The 20,116-nt window shown below is 40.2% G+C and overlaps 1 protein-coding gene across 8 annotated transcripts in view; it reads left to right on the top strand.

Moving 5' to 3' along the window:
- Mast4 (microtubule associated serine/threonine kinase family member 4) overlaps window positions 1-20,116 on the top strand; it is a 594,674-nt gene that overhangs the window by 509,670 nt on the left and 64,888 nt on the right. For all 8 annotated transcript variants that reach the window (XM_035440538.1, XM_035440540.1, XM_035440539.1 and 5 more), the window contains 3 exons: window positions 6,797-6,866; window positions 12,658-12,736; window positions 18,774-18,931. In XM_035440538.1, coding sequence (XP_035296429.1) covers window positions 6,797-6,866; window positions 12,658-12,736; window positions 18,774-18,931 — 307 coding nt within the window. The remainder of the gene's footprint in view (window positions 1-6,796; window positions 6,867-12,657; window positions 12,737-18,773; window positions 18,932-20,116) is intronic.

The raw sequence follows: 20,116 nt of genomic DNA, 5'->3' as shown, positions 1-20,116 counted from the left end.
CTAATTATGTTAAGGAATTGAAATCCCTTCCTGTCAGATAGGAAAAATAGTAACATGCACACATTGCTGTATTCTTTAACTTGGTTTTATCCAGATTCAGGGACTAATTAGTTATCTAAGATTAATAGCACTAATCAAGTTCCATGTAATTGCATGGAAGTTAGGAATATCTGTTACAGTGTCTGTGTTCTTGCCTCCCCTTCCTTGACCTTACAAACACAACTCAGGAACTGTAAACAAAGGGTAAAAGCAATCTCTTCTCCATTGCTGAGAAGATGAATTACTGTAGATGGGAGGAAAACATACAGCTCCAAATCAACTTCCTTCATCACCCTCACCGTTCACTGGTCTTTACTTGGGATCACCTTGAGATGTGACATCAATTCAGAGTAATAAGGAAGGGTCAATGAAAAGCTAAAACATTCTCAAGAACCCATTACAGTGCATCTCCAAGGGATTCGTGTCAGTGCCACCACGTCTCAAAAACAGGACACAAATTCCCGAGGAATGGCTTCAGAGAACAGAGACAATAGACATCTGTGAGTCTCGTGACACAGGAGTTGACCTCTTACTGGGTCTCTCTTCTACTCCCTCCATGTCTTCTACCCTATCACATCATCACTCACTCCTTAGAAAACATTACGTATGTGCTATCATAAATCCGTTAGGAAACAGCATGTTTACTGTAATTTACCATCATTGATTTTTTTTAAAAAAGTAATTTTGATGCACTCGAAGGCTTTGACTTAGGTAAATGTCTTCCTCAAATAGGTAAATCTCCAGAATGGGTTTTTCAAGATGATCTACAATGGGTAGGATGCATTATCTGCCTCTGTCAGTAGGTTATTGGTTAGTGTGTCTAGTTCACTTGTTATTTGTTCTTACAGGGAACTCAGTGCACTGTGCACAATAAGAACTTTAAACTAATTGAATTTGAAAACTAAAGCAATGTGTTTCAAGTCTACTATGTTAGGCACTAAGTTAAGCACTGAGAATTCAAAGCATACTTTTTGTGCATCTATGTATTCACCCAGAGCTTATCATCATAGACCCTTAGGACTGTAAATATGTAAGAGGAAGATTTAGAATAGAATAGAATATGCAAATCATTGTACTCCCTTCAGGAGACAGAGCAACTACAACTATTACCTGAATTTTCATCTTTACCCGATGAAATTTTTCTTCTCTACATATCTTTTCTGCCAACTGGTTTGAGTGTCTGAAAACAAATTAGAGACATTAAGTCATTAGACATTAAGTAACCCAAAGTGGAGAAGTTATTGGTTCTCAAGTATAATAAGAAAACTCTAACAAAGTTATTAAATATGTAGGTGACACTCATATTGTAATAATATCGTTACCTTTGAGAGCAGTGTTAACTTTGAGAACTGTTGTCTGTAGTTGCATGCATATGAATATGAGTGCATTTAAATGCATTTCCAGTTAATCTGAAGTTTTGCCTCTGTAAGTCAGTCAGTAAGACAGAAATTGCACAAACAAAGCAAAATGAGACAAATAGTATAGTTGGACTTTTCCTGTCTCACAGTTGCTCTCAAATAAACACACTGAGGCTTATATTAATTATAAATGCTAGGCTAATAGCTCAGGCTTATTACTAACTAGCCCTTAACCCACATTCCTTATTCATGCTCTGCCACATGGCAGTACCTTTATTAGCATGGCACATTCATCTCCTGTTCTGCCTCTGGCTGGGTAACTCCAGACTCCACGCTTCTTCCAGCATTCTCCTAGTCTAGCTTTCCTGCCAATCTTATCCTGTTCAGCTATTGGCCAATCAGCTTCTTTATTAAGCCAATCACAGTGACTTATATTCACACAGTGTAAAGGAATATTCTACAGCAAACAAACAAACAAAAAGTCTACAAAAAAACATTGAGTTCATTTTGAGTTGGTCGAATACTTACATGGGGCCTGCCCTGAAGTGTGATTAATATACCCATTGAGGCTTCATTGGAGAGAAGTGATTTTTTTTCTTTGCCAGAAAGTATTAGTTAAAGATGCTTCTTGATTAGTGGTGGTAGCTCAGGTCCACTTCCTGCCTCAGTGCTGGGACCCTGTCTGGCTTGAACCTGTGCAAGTCTTGTGCAAGCTGCCACATTTGTTTGAGTTTGTATGTGTATCACTTACATTTCCTTGGAGTCACCCATTACCTCTGGCTTTTAAAATCTTTCCTCCCTCTTTCCTATATAGATCTGTGATCCTTGAGTGAAGGGATTTGATGCGGTCATGCCATTTAGGACTGAGTGCTCCAAAGTGTCTCAGTCACTGCACATTGCCCATTTGTAGGTCTCGTTTTAGTTCCCATCTACTGCAAGAAGAAGGTTCTGTGATGATGACTGAGTGAGGCACTGATCCACTGTGTAATAAACCATTCTCGATTGCTCACTTCCCAGATCTATTTAATCCTCTTTTCAACAAACCACATTGGTTTTCTTGTCAGTACCTTTCCAAAATCTGCAGTCCTGCATTCAAACTGTTGTCCTTCTCTTGTCTGTACTAACAGCTTCCTGACACATCTCCCTGCTCCTGCCCTAGCCTGCTTTCAGTTCATTGGCCACAGAACAGCTAGGAACATCTTTATCTTGTCCTTCCCTTCTGTGAAGGAGAGGATGAATAAACGTTTCTTACCTGACTTAGTCAAGCAGTGGGCAGTGTTTCTGGCTATGTTGGGCTTAGCAGAGAAAACCCACATTATAAGAAAACCTTAATGCATTATGAATTATATGCTCTTGACATGAACACCCAAGTACATTGGTATCCTTTATTCACTGGCCTGCAGTGAGCACTGTACAGTTTTGCCAGAGACACCACCACTGTCAGCTAATCAAAGATAGTCCTTGGTTATTTAGGGCCTCAACAGCTGCCCAGGTTTAATTAATATTCCACAATTATATCTGGAGAAGAGCCAATTTCAGAGACAGGTGACTAAGTGACAGGAAGATCTGACTTTCCTTCACACATCACCTGTTGTGGTCCAGTGGGATCCACTCAAAGTTTGCTGGCAACTTGAACTATGATGTCACATGACTTATTCTGTTGAAGGTTGCTGTATAAATCTTGCAAGTAAGTCCTAAATTTGCTTCTGCGCAGTCTGCTCTTTAGGTTGTGAAGCGTTGTTATGTGTTACTGAGGACCCTCAAAGCATGCAGAAAATACCACACTGATTGTTATGGTGCAAAACGTCACAGCTCATTTAAGGGGGTCATCAAGTAATGAGAATGAGGATTCAAGTGGGGGGCTTACTCTTTGATCCACCAGGAATTCCAAATGGCATCGTCATTAATTCTTGGATTCCCTCTGTTCTTACAGAAAATTGAGGCATCAGAAACTGTCATTTTGTGAACGGATAGCTATTAAAAGCACATTAATAATCTATAGTGGGTAAAGCATATGCCTTTTAAAAAGATTTGCAGCTTGTTTCTCTGTGGTGAAGACACAGGACTTCTCCAGCCTAATTACAAAGCAATCAAACAATTTAATTAATCTGGAAATCACTTTCTTCACAATAACTGCCTCTAAAATGAGGCACCCTGTGTAGTGCCGTTAGGTAGAGCATGGCTCCGACACACTGCTTGCATCTTAGCCGTACCTCTGCCTTTTGGGGATCTTGGTGTTAATTACCTACCCAATGCTTGACCACCGCTAAGGTTCACTTTATCAGGTCAGAGCATCAGTGGGGATACTGGCAGTCTATAAAGTGTCCGAGCACTCAAACATCCAAGAACCAGCAAATCCCTGGAGCAGTGGATGTGAGTTACAAGCAAGTGCTGCACATATGGGCAGAGAATTAACTGGCACCACTTTCTGTTCGAGAGTCTCTCAGGTATTGCTTTGCAGATGGGTGGATGAATGCAGAGAGCAGTGCTGCAAAGAGTGAAGGTCATATGAAGGACTCCAGTTTCAATCCATCTTGCTCTCTCTTCACAGCCAGCGCCATTGGTGTGTTCAACAGAGAGGACATCATAGAACATAGATGGCATGAATTCTAACCCATCTACCCCAAATTTGCAGTGTTGTGGACACTGTCTAACAAAATAGCATTGCTGAATCTTGAGAGGCCAAAAAGAAGTCCATTTTTTTTATTTCAAATAAGGACAAAACATTCCACAATTGACTTCCATAACTCTAATGTGCTTATCTTATCATTTCTCCCCAAGGAAAATTGAATTTTTGTTCAGTGCACAACATATACATCTATATGGTGCTCAGTGACTCTTTCCTGTGTTAGTACCAGAACCCCACCTACCTCTCCAGATTTTCTATTAGTGGGTTATTCTGCCATGTCATCTCACCCATCTATCCACAATGGCAACACCAGTCCCTGTGTTCTCTCTTTTTCCAAGCTTGTTTCTAACTCATCACCAGTCACTCTTGGTTTGCCCACAGAAACTCTTTCTCTTGACCTTGCATGTGCTGGTGCAGCTCCATCTCCTTCAGTGCATCCAAGCATCTCTAAAGCCTCCCAATACCTAATACCAATAAATATAGTTCATGGGTCATTGACTGTATCCCTCTGTAATTTCTTCAGCTAGAGGGCTTGTCTCTGGGACCACTTTAATTTTTTACAGGGTTTCTGAGTTGTTTCTGACTCCTAAAGTCCCCATATACCATCTTACCTGAAGTTTTGGTCATCCCTGGAAAGGCAGCCCAGGATGTGAGGCCAAGTTTGGGGATGGTTAATAGAAGCTTTAGTATTGGCAGTTTTGATTTCTTTGGAGGGCAGGTTTAATCAGGCTTCTGTGTCTGTCTGTCTGTCATCAAGTGCTACAAAACATTTTATAAAATGGTACCTGGCTTCCAAGGGTCAGTTATTTTAAGTTCATTCCTCAGATCCCCCCCCCACACCAATTTATAAAAAATATTGAATGGGCTTTTTGTTTTCGCTCACCACATTTGAAGCTCCAGCCTTAGTGTTTTCTGCACAGTGAAGACAGGCTAGGGATGGGGCCAGATTCCCTTGATCTTATTTTATTCTTGTGAATGAGGAAGAGAGCATTGTTGTCAGAATGTCTTGGCTTCAAGTAAGCAATTGTTTTTGTTACAACTAATAATTTACTGGTAGTTTGTTCTCTCCATGGTGCACAAGCAACATCAATATATTCTCCAAACTTAAAAAAAAAAGAAAAGCAACCTCTCTATAATGATTTCAAGCATTAGAGTATCCCCCTCAGGAAGCAAGGGCTTTTAGCCATCTTGAAATTATTGAGCTCCTTTACAGAATGCAGAGAGTGATACACAAGCTAAATTAGGAGTAGGGGAATGAATGCTGTTGAGAGAAATCAAAATAAGTTAATTTGCTGTGTAGATAAACAGACAAAATGAATCCTGGATTACTGGACAGCAAAAGCAAAATCTATTCCTCCAGGGGCCCCAGGAGCAGCAGATGCAAAGACATGATAAATTTCACTGTGGCAGGGGAACCACTCCTTGCTTGGCTCTCTATAAAGAAACCGCTTCTCAGCGCTTCCCCGTTGAATGGCTTTGATTGTGCTGTCATAAAGTTAATAGCATCTGTTGAAGACAGCACTATAAAATTTGCAACCTTAAGTTAATTGAAAAATTTCAGTGGAGATGTAGCCAGTCTAAGAAGTCCTCAAGGTAACACTAAACTTACTCTCCTGGAGGGTTCGGCTGTTCTATACTAATAACAAATTGTTTACCTTTCCAGCTGGTGTGACTTGGAACTGGAAGTCCATATTCCTTACAGCTGGCTACAGTGGTCACTCTCACTGAGGAGCCAGTGATGTGACAATGGCCTTGCTGTTGGGGGAATGAAAGGCATCTCACATGATCTATTTTTCCACTTTTCAAGAAACCAATAGAGCAACTTTGCAGCCTTTTCTCACCTCCTTACTGAAACCAGCTCCATTCCCAAGTGGTCCCTGACAATGCTGTGCATCTAATTAAGTATGCAGGGGGAAGCAGCGTGGTGGTCTGGAGTGTCCTGAACTTGCCCTCGCCAGCTGCCTGCCAAGCTTTGTCAATGATCAGCAGCAGGTTGAGCGGGCTAATGGAGAAAGTAACAAGCCCCAGGGGTGCTGCCCTCCTTCCTGTGAGCAATCAGTGCTCTTCTCTGCCTGTGGAGGACTTGAGAAACACGTGCTGCCATCTCCTTGTGGCCATGGTTTTTAGTGTCTGCCTGGCCAGTCACATTCCAGCTGCTTAGAGATGCAAGAGATTGCTGAAGAAAATATTGACAAGGGGTAATCCTGCCAGGTTCTTCCAGCAATGTGAAGATAGAACTGGGGACCTTTTAGACATAGGTCCAGATGGCTGGATTCTCCCTCATAGTTTATGACTTGTTTTGACACATCTATCATTTAAATGTATACTTTGGAATCCAAACATTTATATTCAAGACTTTTTTTTTCATACTGAGGCTGCCTCCCCCAAATAAAAAGCACCTCCGATGAAAACATGAGCTCACCATCCATCTAAGTGTTAGCATCTGAAGGTACCATACAAAATGTATATGTTCTCATTCTACAGACTGAAATGCTTAGGTTATTACAGATCCAGAGGGCTCAGGGCTGGGGAAAGTGCTGAATGTTTGTATTCATATGTCTTGCCCACTTGGGAAGCTGTGCTGGAACTCAGTACCCTCCCACCCCCTCTGCCTGCTTCCCAGATCCCTGCTCCAGGCAAGGCTAAAACATTATTAGAGGAAATGACATTTTGTAGAACTGTAAAGAAGCTGATTAGTGAGAAGATTCTGGATGTGGATAATGGCACAAAACCAAAATGAGGTTGTTCATTTCTCCTTTTCTCTCCACAGGAAATAGCCCACAAGACAGTCCAAGGAATTTCTCCCCCAGTGCCTCAGCCCATTTCTCTTTTGCACGGAGGTAAGGACTACATATTAGTGGGTCAATAAGGTGGTTCCCAGGGAATCCTGTTTCCGCTCTCTCCCCCCACACTCTCCCACCTACTCTTCCAGGGTTCTGTCTGGGGAGATCCTTCTCATTCTCACATAAAGCCTTCTCCAACCAAAGGACCTTGTTAGCTTTGACAGTTGTCCTGCAGACTTGTGCCTTGTGTTAGAGTTGGAGGGTGCCTCTGGGTCCTTTGCTGAATGTGAACCCCAGTGAAGGTGTGGAGGTGCTTCTTTGTTTTCTCCATCTGTAGAACATGCCTTGTGCATGGTTTAACCTTGACAGATTTTTACTGACATTGTTGTGTTGTTGCTGTGCAGGCTTTAGTTATCTATGTCCTGGACAAGGTTTTGTTGTTATCGTTATGTCTGACGCTTTATAAAAATGAGACTCTCATTACAAGGTATGAATTCAGGAGCATTAATCAGTAATTAAGTTAAATGACAGATCTGAGATAAAGCAATGCTTGGATCATTAGGATGTTTTCTGTGCTCTTTTCTTTTTTCTTTTTTTTTCTTTTTTCTTCCTTCTTTTTTTGAGGTGGGGGACAACTCGAGAGACATGGTTTCTCTGTGTTGTCCTGGCTGTCCTGGAACTCACTCTATAGATCAGGCTGGCCTCAAACTCAGGAGATCCACCTGCCTCCACCTTCTGACTGCTGGGATTAAAGACATGCCCAGCACTATTTTTCTGCTGATATTGTAGGTAGAATTAGGCAGCGGATGTTCAAGAGCTATGCCTCTGCTCTCAGGGAACTAAGAGGAAGTGTTAAGAGGAAGTGTTCTTAGAAGTATCTAAAACCCAGGCTTTCCAAGGCTGGTACCCCTGCTGTGGTCTCAGCCAACTCTTCTGGATTCCAAATCAGTGTGTTTTTCTCAGGCAAGCATCCTGTCTTCACTCCCCCTTCACCCCTCTCACATATGTGCCTTGCCTCCTCCACCCAGGAAAGACAGAATGCAAAATGTCCCTTCAGGTCTCCAGATATTCAGAATAAATGTAATGTATGGCCTGGATGTCCCATCTATTTGTAAGAATTTCTCAGGGACTTAACTATACACTAAAGTGAATTCAAATAGCATTTACATTATTACAAATTATATAGGTATATCTTAAAATGCATTGTTGTTCTACACATTGCTAATGAGTGTACTCTTGTCAGCAGTGTGTACTCTTGTCAGCATGCAGTACATTTTGTGTCCTGAAATCCTAGGAAAAAGATTTTCAGAACTTTGTATTATCACTAAGATTCCAGTAGCATTTGCACAATTCTTTATTATTTAGAACCTACTCTAAGTCCCAATCCAAGAGGAAATGTTTGTTCTTTCATTGCCATAGTCATTTCCCATCATATGCTCAAGGCCTCTGTGAATCCCACTGTGGGGAGGGTACAAGAATGATTAAGATGCCATCTCAAGACCCACACCTGGGTCTTCTTTAAGATTCAACTTTTTTTCTTTTAAACTAAGATTTCAGTTATTATACTACAAGAGAAATGCAAAAGCTAAGTGGCTCTAGGAAGTCTGTCTGCCCACAGACTATTAATTCAGGATGGTTCACTATTCCAAACGGGAGAAGAAGCTATGAAAGTCAATAAACAAGTGTCCTCTGTACTCTAAAATGGAAGCTGGGTGCATTCAATCACCCTGAGTAATAAGTAAATGCAAATCTCATTGCAGTGTGTATTAAAACATGACAGAAGCCAGTCTCTTAATCCTGCCAGATTTATAAAAACGAAGAGCATCTAATAATTAAGTGGGAGACTGAAGGACAGATGAATCTGGCTTCTGTGCTAGAAAAAAAATTGCACAACCCCCCAAGCATGTTAATTTTTGACAAATACACCATAAACCGTGACAGGAGATTATCACTGGAGACCTCCAGTTCGTGTTGCATGAACTACCAGCTGGGACTCCTTCCACACTCTTCAAAAAGTATTAATTTTGATTAGTACATGAGTGATCCGTTGTCTTACACTTTTATTCAGGTAAATAGAGCCGTGTGTTTGTTATGAGAATTCAGATAGGCACTTTCTACCTAACATCTGGCGACTCCTACTGTTTAGAGATGGTTTTCACTCAGGAAACTTAGACCTTCCGCCTGGGGTCTCTAACTGCCTCCCACTGGCCGTGTGTCAAGTAATGCTAGTTTGAGATTCTCACATTCGTTGTTTTAGAATTTAGCCCAGTAGAGGAAATGTGGCCCTGTCTTTGAGATCATTCTGGGGTGAAGACACAAAGATTAGGCTTACTAATCTCCAGCCTTACTTGTTCAGCATTCTTCCTGTTACATACCTGGTAGCATAATAGTCCAATTACACACTGTAATGTGTGATGACACACACTGATAATTTAAAATACAGATCCAAGAGTAAACCTATCAGGGCAGTTTTTAACATACTGAGTTTAATTAAGAGAAAAATAATCACCACAATATTTTCTTTAATAATGGAATGTTACACATACATACATACTGGTTTTGTTGAAGACAGTATGTCCATGTAACCCTGATTGCCCTGGAACTCACTCTGTAGACCAGGCTGGCCTCAAACTCCGATATCCCCCTGCCTCTGCTTTCCAAGTGCTGGGATTAATGGCATGTGCCACCACCACCTACTTCATATTTCAGATTGTTAATTATAACTTGTGTAAAACCTTATCTGAAAATCCAAGATCCAAAATCTGAAATCCTTAAATTTAAATTTTATTGTCTGTTGCTCTCTGTCTCTCTCTGTCTCTGTCTCTCTCCCCCTTCTCTGTGTACATATGTATATGTGTCTTCATTCATGAGTGTGTGCATGTGCGGTTTCTAGGGATCATACTTGGGTGTTGGGTTTGCATGGCAAGCACTTTACTGAGCCATCTCATTGGTGTCCAAATATGAAACTTACTAAGAACTATTGAAATGTTCTGAGTAGCAGTGGGATGCTCAGAAAAGCTACAGATTTAGGAGTAAAGATGTTCACCAAATTTGGAAATACCTTAAAAGAAAAAAATCTAAAATTCCAAACCTAAAATTCTTCTGGTTCAAAGAACCTTGGATGAAGGATTCTCAGTCCATACAATCTAGGGCCTGTCTAGCTGTGGATTGTTTAAAATTTTTGTTGAATGGCAACATGGAGGTAATAATGTCATAGCTTTGCCAGAAGCTGGGGCATTAGCAAACTATTGCCTTTGCTTTGAACACCAGGGACTCAGTAGGGTAACCTCCTATTAGTCTTACAACTCTTCCTGTAGCAGATTTTAGTTGGTGATTGGTATAGTTTTATTTGACCCAACATTGTCTAGACTAGTGTATCGCCCAGGTGGCTATAATTACTAAACATACTAACCTGTTTTCTCTTCATACAGTTACAATTGTCAGACTGGTATCAGAGTGTTCCACTCTTTCTTTATTGTGTACTACCCAATATAATTTTTTTGTGAGTTGAGCCCCACCCACCCACCCCCCACCCACATACACACACAATCTCTTGGTGTCCTGTATTCTCATCAGATGTTTTCCTCTCTTTTCACTTGATGTAACATTGAGTTCTCCACCCACAAAGAAAAGCTTCTCTAAAGAGCCTTGTTGATTTGGGAAGATGAGGATACTGTCTTTGGGTGTTGCTTTATTGAGAGCTGCTGAACAGAAAAGATAGCATTGTTAGTCAGATCCAAATTGTGCCTGTGTGATAGCTTCCTTGGAAAGGGTCACTTTCTCCCCTCAGTACTGCACATAGCATATATAGTAACTTCTGATGTGCGGTTGTCATGGTAATGAAAATGTGATGGTCCTTTTGCTCCATTTGAGTAAACAGACACAGGCAACTTGGGAACTTTATGAGACATGAATTATTTCTGGTCCATGTCTGTACCAAGAACTGAGCACATTCTTGTTTAAACATCTTCCTGGTGGTGTGTTTTCTGGACTAAGCAAATGTAATTTATGCTTCAGAACTAATAAGAACATGTCTCCTCTTGGAACTGCTCATCCATCTGAAATATGTCTGTGGATACCTGAGGGGAAGGGTAGTTAATGAATCACAAAACAAAATCATGGTGGGGAAATTTTGTCCCTCGCTTTTTCCAGAGATTAGTTTCTGATAATTGCTATTAAATGGACTGCATAATTATTTTTAAAATAATATCCTTTTCTCTTTTAAATTAAAGGCGGTTAAAATATAAAATTTAGGCATTGGTTTTTAAATAGGTAGCTGAATATAAGATCTGCCTATGTTCCATTTAACTGGTGGTTGTACTTTTATGTGCATACTATAATTGTTTTCCTCAGAAATATTCAACATTTTCATGTGTATAAAAGTGTTCTTAAGGAAATACATGATTTAATCTCCCCAGTTCCTTTTCCCTGGTATATTTATAAACATCTCATTTTCTTCTTCTCCTTTTTTAAATACTTGATTCAATTGTACTCCACCAATCATGGCCACAGAAATGACAGGTAAATTTCACCGAAATCTTAGTATTGTAGTCACTCTGTGATGTGTTCGCTTGACCTCCATCTTGTTTCTGTGGACCATTGCATTTACTGGAGGTAGCATCCATGGTAGCCTATAAGATCCTCCTTTGACTCTCAGGCTACAATGGCAGTTTTCCATATCAGCATCTAATTGAGGTTTCTCAAACTCAAGTCTGATGCTATGGAATTCTCTGACTTCAACTTACTGTGAATGTGTCTATGTTAGACCTCGTCCACTATTGTCACTCACTTGGTAAATTAACAGAATTGTGAAATACAGAACATCTCTACATGATCCTGTGTCTTAGAATATAGTAGTGCTGCTTTTAAATAAAATGTTTTTCCCGTTTTACCTCCTTGGAAAATTTGCATGCATTTATTTTCCTGATAGTTTATGATTTGGTATGATCTTATTTGAACTTTGAATAAGAGAAAACCTTGAAAATTTGCTCTGTGGCAGCCCCTTGCCCTACCAGCACTATTGCCACTAATAACTACTGCTTCCATTCATTTTAGACCCCTGTAGTGACCCTCACTCATATTACAGTCCAGCTCAGAAAGCCATCATGTAGTCACCATTTGAGGATGAAAGTCATTCTCTTTAAGAAGCCTGAGCAGACTTTACTCTTAGCGTTAGTTTCTATTGTGAGTACTGAAATTTTCCTCCAGCCCTTGGGGTGATTTGCCAAAGTCTGCTGGTGAACTTTGCTCCAAAACTTCACGAAGCCAGGTCACCTAAGAAAGCAATAACTTTCCAAAACCCGAGCTTCAAGCTTTCTGGCTATGGAGTTATTTGCCACTTAAAAGTGTAAAGTAACCAGAACCCAATGCTCCCTCCACCCCTGTTTATGATAAGGAAAACTATACCCTTAGGAATATGAGGTGGAAAGCCTGTTGCAGGCCCTGAGCCTGCCCCAGAGTCTTGTACCCTGTTGGAGTCCCGGCCCTTGTGAAGATCATTGGCCAGTTTTCAGTTCCCTCATAGGGCATGTTCCCTCCCATTTCTGCTTGCATTGCTTTGAAACTGCTGAGGCTGACCATTGTAATTATCCCTGGTATTCATTTTGTCAAAGTGTATTAGTGAGAGATCAATACTATGGATCAACCCATTCACTTTCTACTTGTTTGGATGTATTGATTCCATTTAAATAAAAGGCAACCTGCTGTATAATGTTTGTTTACCCTAACCCTCATCCTCATAGACTATGTTTATGTCATTTGTTTGATTAAAGATACCCTGGTTCCCTGGGGTTCCCTGGTATCATCAGCACTCCACAGTTGGCCTAACTGAACTCTCTTTGTCCTGTAGGACGGACGGGCGTCGCTGGTCTCTGGCTTCTCTTCCCTCCTCAGGCTATGGGACAAATACACCAAGCTCCACAGTCTCTGTAAGTGCCTGGTTTTTCTTTTCATCCCCAAACCACAAAACTGATCTGCAGTCTGTGTTTTCTCTGGGTGTTCCCCAGTGGGAAGGCAAAGATAGATTCCACATGTCTACCTCTCAGGATGAAGTGTGTGTCGAATGATGGGCTAACAAATGTAAAAAGGGCATACTGTTGCTGCAAGCTTCCAAACTGTGGGGTTAAATTGTCCAAAAGGCCCAGGATGACAGGTTTGGAGAAGAGAGAGAGCCTCCATTTCAATACCATTTGGTGGAGTTTGGGGAAAACAATACGATCTTGTTTTATTGCTTTTATTCCATGCCAGGGGTATTCGTGCTGAAGATGCCATTAAACTTTGATGGACTTGATCGTTTTGTGTGTGGTTGAGATGGAAGCTTGTTTTGTTTTCTCCCTCTTTCACAGGATGCCCCCCCCAAGTCATAAATTTGTCAGTGCCCTAACAACTTTTTAAAAGGCAGGTAAACAACTTAGTAAATCCATAGAAAAGGCTAGAGAAATAGACAATTCTCGCCTGAAACATTTCAAACCCAGGCCTGGCAATTACTGGCTGCTACTGCTCAGTAGATTAGATACAAGCATTTCTGACTTAAGTTAGAGAGTGTCTGTAACCACAGGGCTTTGGGAACCAGGTGGCCATTTAGAAAGGCCCAGGAGGTCACACCTTATTCAATGAATGCTGAATGAGGTGTTCTGAATGTCCTGTATCCACCAGCTCAAAGTGCGGACCGCAACTATAGGGCCTTTTCTGATTCAGTTCCCTCCTAATTTTGTCAAAATCCCTGGTTCATTGTATAGGAATGTCCCAGCATTGGGCTAAGCACTTAGCCAATGATTAATGCTCAAATTATAAGAAACCTAAAACGAAAGAACGAGTGCCCCCCCTCCGCCTTACATCTGTGTTTCTAGAAGCCCCAGTATAATGTAGGATTTCTGGGGCACCTCTAAAACCAAATTGCTAACATCTGTTGGATTCGTCTTACGTCTCCTTAGAGTAGCGCACTGTGATAGGTGATTTATTTTCTTGTCTTCCTTCTCACTTTGTTGTTCTAGGTGAGTTTCCTGTCCATTTAGGTCATTTGTTTGAGCACATCCCTAACAGTTCTGAGTAGGTTCTGTGGCACACCAGCTTCATATCGACTAAAATCCTGGATGTTATCAGTGGATAAAATTCTTACTAAGTACCAGTGAGGTTTTGCTTGACTATTATGGCAGCAGTCATCACTGGTGATTTCAGATGTGAAAATGTGGTATGATACTGCAAAAGTGAATGATAAAACTGACTCCACATAGAATAATTTAAGATGTTTAAGTGATGTACCTCTCTAGGCCCTTGGGTGCCTTTAATTAGAGCCAGGCCACCAGTAAACAGAGTGCTGATTCTTTGCCCTGTGACTTCCTTATCCTCTCTCATTTAATTTTAGCTTTTATTAAATTATAATCACTTAATGAAAAAAGTTAAAATTCATGAGTTTTGGCTGTAGGTTCCTTTATTTAACTTCATCAACTTGCATCGCCTTCAGTCAGTGTTAATGGCAGTTCAGGTGACAAATGTCCCTTTTGCCTGGAAAACAGGGGTGTACAATATGCCCCTTCTTTCTCTAATAACGGCATATCATTTTCTTGAAGTGAATGAATAAGAGGAAGAGTACATGGAATCAGACCATTGGATCGAAATAATTTTTTAAATTATGTTTTTGTAAGTGTTATAAAATAAAATAGGCATTATTCAAGCTCTCTAAAAAGCGTTTGGGCTCATTGCCCAAATATATATCACAATATATTCTATGATATTGCTGCTGTTTTTCCCCTCATTTTATGGATCAGAAATCTAAAGCAGAGAAAATTATTCGAGGGGCTATTTACCCACCCCTTTATTTTGTCCATACAAATATAGCAAGTGGTCTAGACCCTAATGTCATGGTTCTTTTTAGGTCATGCGAGTGGCATTTCTTTAGCTTTGTGAGTGATCTACATAAAGACTAATGTCTCTAAAGTTTACATGTCTAAAAGAAACCCTGAGATCATTTTTATACACACACATCCACACAGAATTTCTGATAGCTTTTCTCTTACTCGTTTATGATTTATGTATTGATGGAGGTGGGAGGCAATTATAGGTCTCAAATTCCCATTTCTTCCCTTCAAAATCAAATTTTATTTTCCATAATTTCCCTTTTTGCCAAAAACAAGGACTATTGGTTCTGGACTGTGCACGCTGTTTCATAGGTTGGCCAGCTTTTATCTTCATTCATTTCTAGAATAGACAACAGAAAGCTACAGGCTTCTATTTAGGTTTCTGTCATTATCCTTCAAATGTCAGCACAGTTGTGTCAGCTGGTAACTGAAGAGTTTCTGCTGTCATACCCATAATCTGAATCGTGTGTACAATTCTCATTAACTATATAAGTCATTCAGCCAATCAAAAATGTACTTTCTTAAAAAGAAAAATATATAGGTTATATAACAAATAAAACTAGAAGCTTTTTCAAGCACAATTTAAAAGTTCACAAATAATTGTGTTGTTGGTTGAACTCTAGACCCACTCCTGCTGAAATGTAAATGTTATTATATCTTTTGGCTATTAAAGAGAGTTCAAAATTGCCATGTGTTAAAAATGTTATGTTCCAAAATCGAATAGATTTTGTCATATATAATCTGTCCTCCCAGGGAACATTTAGTATTGTCAGTCTTTTAGTGTGAAAATTTGCAGTGAAAATTAATTTGTGGAACTTCTGTAAGATAGTATTTACATCATAATTTTTAATTTTGAAATAAGCAAATAATGCAGGAGTGGGGCGATATCCCTCCATATATTTCTCACCAAATATATTAGTTTCCACTGAGGGAGAGAATGGAAATAAGAATGTAAATGCCCATAAATATGAAGTATGACTGTTAAATCATATTACTTTTAATAATAACTAGTAGGAATTTATGCATGTGTAGAAGGACTCTCTTTTGCAAAGTGGATATCTTGAGAGATGAGATGTTTGAGTGATATCATTATGTAGAGAATGTTTTTGAAGTCTAATTTCTTGGAAAAGTAGCAGCAGTTTTTAGTGTAAATCTTCATTCTCTGAGAGTGGATTTGTTTTATGATATAGCCAAAAGTCCTACAAACTAGTTAGGTAATGAAACATACTAGCCCCACACTTGGAGAAATAGGAAGTGAGACTCTGAAACTGTCTTGAAATTCATCTAAAAGTGCTGACCCAAGGAGGCTCTGCTTAACAGAAGCATCTTTTCAATAAGCACATGAGAGCCAAGTGTGGCAGTGCACCCTTGTAGTTCCAGCTGCTTCCGAGGCTGAGGCAGGAGGATCACTTGAAACTAGGGAAGCCAGCCAAGGCAGCATAGCAAAAGACTGTCTGAAACACACACACACACACACACACACACACATACACACACACAGAGAGAGAGAGAGAGAGAGAGGGGGGGGAGAGGCGAGAGGAGAAGGAGAAGGAGAAGAAGGAGAGAAGAAGAAGAGAAGAAGAGAGAAGAGAGAATGTGAAGATGGCATTTGTTCTTGATGATCCCACTAGTATCCTGGCAACTCGATCTCTGAGATGTTCATATTGGGTGAAACTGAAGTTGAACTTCCTTGTTGTCCAACATGCCATACTCTGAGGGCACATTTTGATTCAGCCCTGGCTGCTTTTCTGTTTGTTCCCAGGTACCCTCTGCTCATCTGAGGGCAATTTGTGATCTGTTCATTTCCATTCACACCTTGGTTGTTTTCTAAGTTGAGGCTGTTTCTAGAGATGCTTCTAGGTGTCTTGTTTTTCTGGCATCAAGATGACAGCATTCATGACAACTGCATCACTCAGTTCATAATATTCCCAAATCTTCAATATAGATATATCACTTATGCCATTTTCCAGTAGTGCAAATGCTGTAATAACAAAAATTATCTTAGATTCATTGAGGTCAAGAGTTTGTTACATGGCCACTGCCCTTTTGAAAAATAGGAGTTTATTATGTTTTATAAGTAAAACACTAAATATACCACTGAAGCCCTTTCCTCTTCCAAGGACCCTTCTTCCAGGTTTGGTATTAGTCCCATGCAAGTCCCATCATCCCTCATGAAGTGTGTTTCAAATGCACCTGCTGCATTTGAAAATTAGTTTTCACTTTTAGAAAGAGAGTATGATCGCTGCCCCGTACACAATAGCCCATTAGCCATAGAACCAGCAAGTCTTAATCCAGGATATTAGTATTTCCGTAGCAACCTGAATCAACATTCACACTAAGTGAGTTGGATACTCTACATAATTCTCTCTCAGCTCAGAAGATACTTCGCTACCCAAAGTGATTGCTGTAAGCTTATATGTAAGTGGGTTTGTAGACAGAAGTAAGTGTGGACACGGATTTACCCAAGAAGATACAGATAAGGTGGTTTTTTATGGTGTGTGTGTGTGTGTATGTGTGTGTGTGTGTGTGTATTCTGTTTGTTTTTAGTTCTCTCTGTCTCTCTCTCTGTGTGTCTCTCTGTCTCTCTCTTTCTTTCTCTGTCTCTGTCTCTGTCTCTCTCGTGTGTGGTTGGTGTGTGTGTGTGTGTGTGTGTGTGTGTGTGTGTGTGTGTGTGTGTGTTGGGTTTGGGCTTTTTTTGTGCTAGGGACAGAGCCTGGAGCCTGGGGGCCTGGTGCATGTGAAAAAAGGATTCTACCATTGAGCTTTGACCTCAGCCCTCTGTGTAAATTTCACCCAGTTTTTTATTAGTTAATTTTCCTATCTATGCCATTATCACCTCTGCTTCTCTCCTGCTTGATGTTTATGATTCTTTGTCAGATTTTCTGAATTGATTTAGTCCAGGTGTTTTATTTCCTTTTTTCATAGTGGAAGTATTTTAGGTGTGCCTGTTTACCCCAAATACAGTTTTGGTTTATCTCATAATTCTTTCTACTCTTCTCATTTTTATGGTTTATAATCTCATATTATAAAAATGCCTGTACGTCTTACTGTGTATTTAGCAAGGCATTTTATACTTTCAAGGTACAGGGATACTTTCAGCTCTGGTCATTAATTCCCAGTGCCATTGCACTGTAGTGTTTCAGTATTTACAAAGGGGGTGTTCTTTTGTAAGGACAGTGTGTGTGTGTGTGTGTGTGTGTGTGTGTGTGTGTGTGTGTGTGTGTATGTGTTTAACTCTGCTTGAACTGACATTTTCAAATGACAGGTATCTTTCTTAAAAATGTGCTTTTTCTAGCCATTTTTTCCGTGTATCCAAAAATCCTAAACCTCTTTTATTAGCATTGATTTACTGAGTTTACCACTCCCTAAAACCCAGAGCCAACAGTTCCTTCATTGTACAGTTCCCAAGTCAGGTTGCTTTAAAAACCACCTGTTTTTAGCAGCTTGCCTTCTCCATTACATTCCAGATATTGAGGGATGGTTTTTAAGGAGTAATTCAGCAGGGGTAAAGCCTAAGGACAACTGAGGCTGTTGAGTAGAGAAGGGACATTCTTCCCTCCATACTATCCACCTCAAAAAATAAAAAAGTGGTATCACTCAAAAACATCCACTTCTCTGTCCTTCCCTTGTGCTCATAGCACACACTGGTGGCATTTGCATCAAAGAACAGCATGCATTTATGGAGGGAGGTTTCATTACCTTATGTATGATCTCACAGCATATAATCATGTTACTTACTTACAAGCCCGACTGTTTACTGGGAACAGCAGCAGGAGTCCCTTCAGCATGAGCTAATCCATCATGGCAGTCTCACTCCAGGCTTTGCTTTCTTCCTTGGGCTTTTTCCTGGCTTTTGTCCATCTCACAGGTTTGGTTTTTACCCAGAAAGGAAACTGTCTTTGTGAAGCTTCAGGCAAATGGGGGGTGGGGGTGGGGCATCTAGAAGGCATGGCGAACTTTCAGAGAGAGGTCTCTTTGTGCATCTAGGCTATAGTTACTGCCACAGAACCAATGTAAAATGGTGGCATTGCCAACATTGTTGCTCTGATTCATGGACAGAATTTTTTTCTGCTTGTAGTCTTCCTAACTTTACTTTGATTTCTTTTAGTCATCCTGTTCCTCCCAGGAGAAGTTGCACCAGTTACCATACCAGCCAACACCAGATGAATTACACTTCTTGTCCAAACATTTTTGTACCACTGAAAGCATCGCCACTGAGAACCGATGCAGGAACACACCCATGCGTCCCCGTTCTCGAAGTCTCAGGTATGTAGACCTGATCCTAACTGGTATTGACTTGAATTGTTTGTTTTCAACCATTTCTCTAATTTTTATGTGTGCTCACTGATTTGCGAATTGTCACAAATACAAGTATAACATCCATCTATAGATGACATTGCTAATTGCCATAGAAAGGCATTATATATTTCTTTTAAGTTTTCACAATATGCTAATTGCTGCAAAAGCCTTAGGGACTATCTGTAAAAAGTCTAGCCATGGAAAGTTCAAGGTCAATTCAGGATGATGCAAAGAGCAGTTCATATTATCATATGAAGTAGGAGAAGTCTGTTGAAAAGGGAGGAGAGAATAAATGGAAAGGTATTTTCCCCAGATTGTATGTTATAAAATCTGTCTTAGTCTTCTTATTTTGTATTCCCCCCTAGTCTTACTTTCTCCTAGATGATGAACACATTCTTACGACTTGGTGATTTCTGAATTTTGTGCTTGTCAAATGCAGTCCTCTAGGTATTGAATAGTACTGGTTTCTTGCCTTCCTTTAAACTGTAGGTTTCACAGTTATGTCTCCAGATGGAAGCACCTGCAAGCAGGAGGCCTGTGCAGGATATTGATGAGAGTGTTGTGGGGATTCTCACTGATGGAAGGAAAGGGAAAAGCAGGCCTGGACAAAAGGAGAAGTCACAGTATGATACAGGCTCATCAGCTTTGGCCCACCTTGAACTGGGTTCCCTGTAGAGTTTTGGCCCTCCATTTATACCCTTGCTCCAGCTATTCAGTCATTGGCCTTATTATAGCAGCATCCAGGGAGGCCCACACCCAGCAGCTGGGCAACAGGTCTTCCTTAGAAGAGGGACTCAGGGAATTGTGCCTCCTTATCAACAATGTGAGACCGTGGCAGGTTAGAATGGGTATATGATGGTCAGCTAAAGTTTTATTGTTTGGAAAACAATTGCTAGGTATTTAGTTCAGCATGGAGGTTTACTAAGAAGGGGTCTCCCTCTATATCTTTCCTCTTCATATAACATTTAAACTAGCACCAAAGGAACCCACACTGTAAAATTGTGGGATATGTGAAATTATTTTGTGATTAATAATAATAATAATAATAATAATAATAATAATAATAATAACTTTGCCACTGTATCTAGAGTCACCATGGTTTATTGCAGGGGTTTCACTTTTAATTTTCTTAAAGAAGTACCCAGGGCATCT

Source organism: Cricetulus griseus, chromosome 2 (genome assembly GCF_003668045.3).
Source record: "Cricetulus griseus strain 17A/GY chromosome 2, alternate assembly CriGri-PICRH-1.0, whole genome shotgun sequence".
Classification (NCBI taxonomy): Eukaryota; Metazoa; Chordata; class Mammalia; order Rodentia; family Cricetidae; genus Cricetulus; species Cricetulus griseus.
Note: the sequence above shows the minus strand (reverse complement) of the source record. Positions and strands in the feature narration are given on the sequence as shown.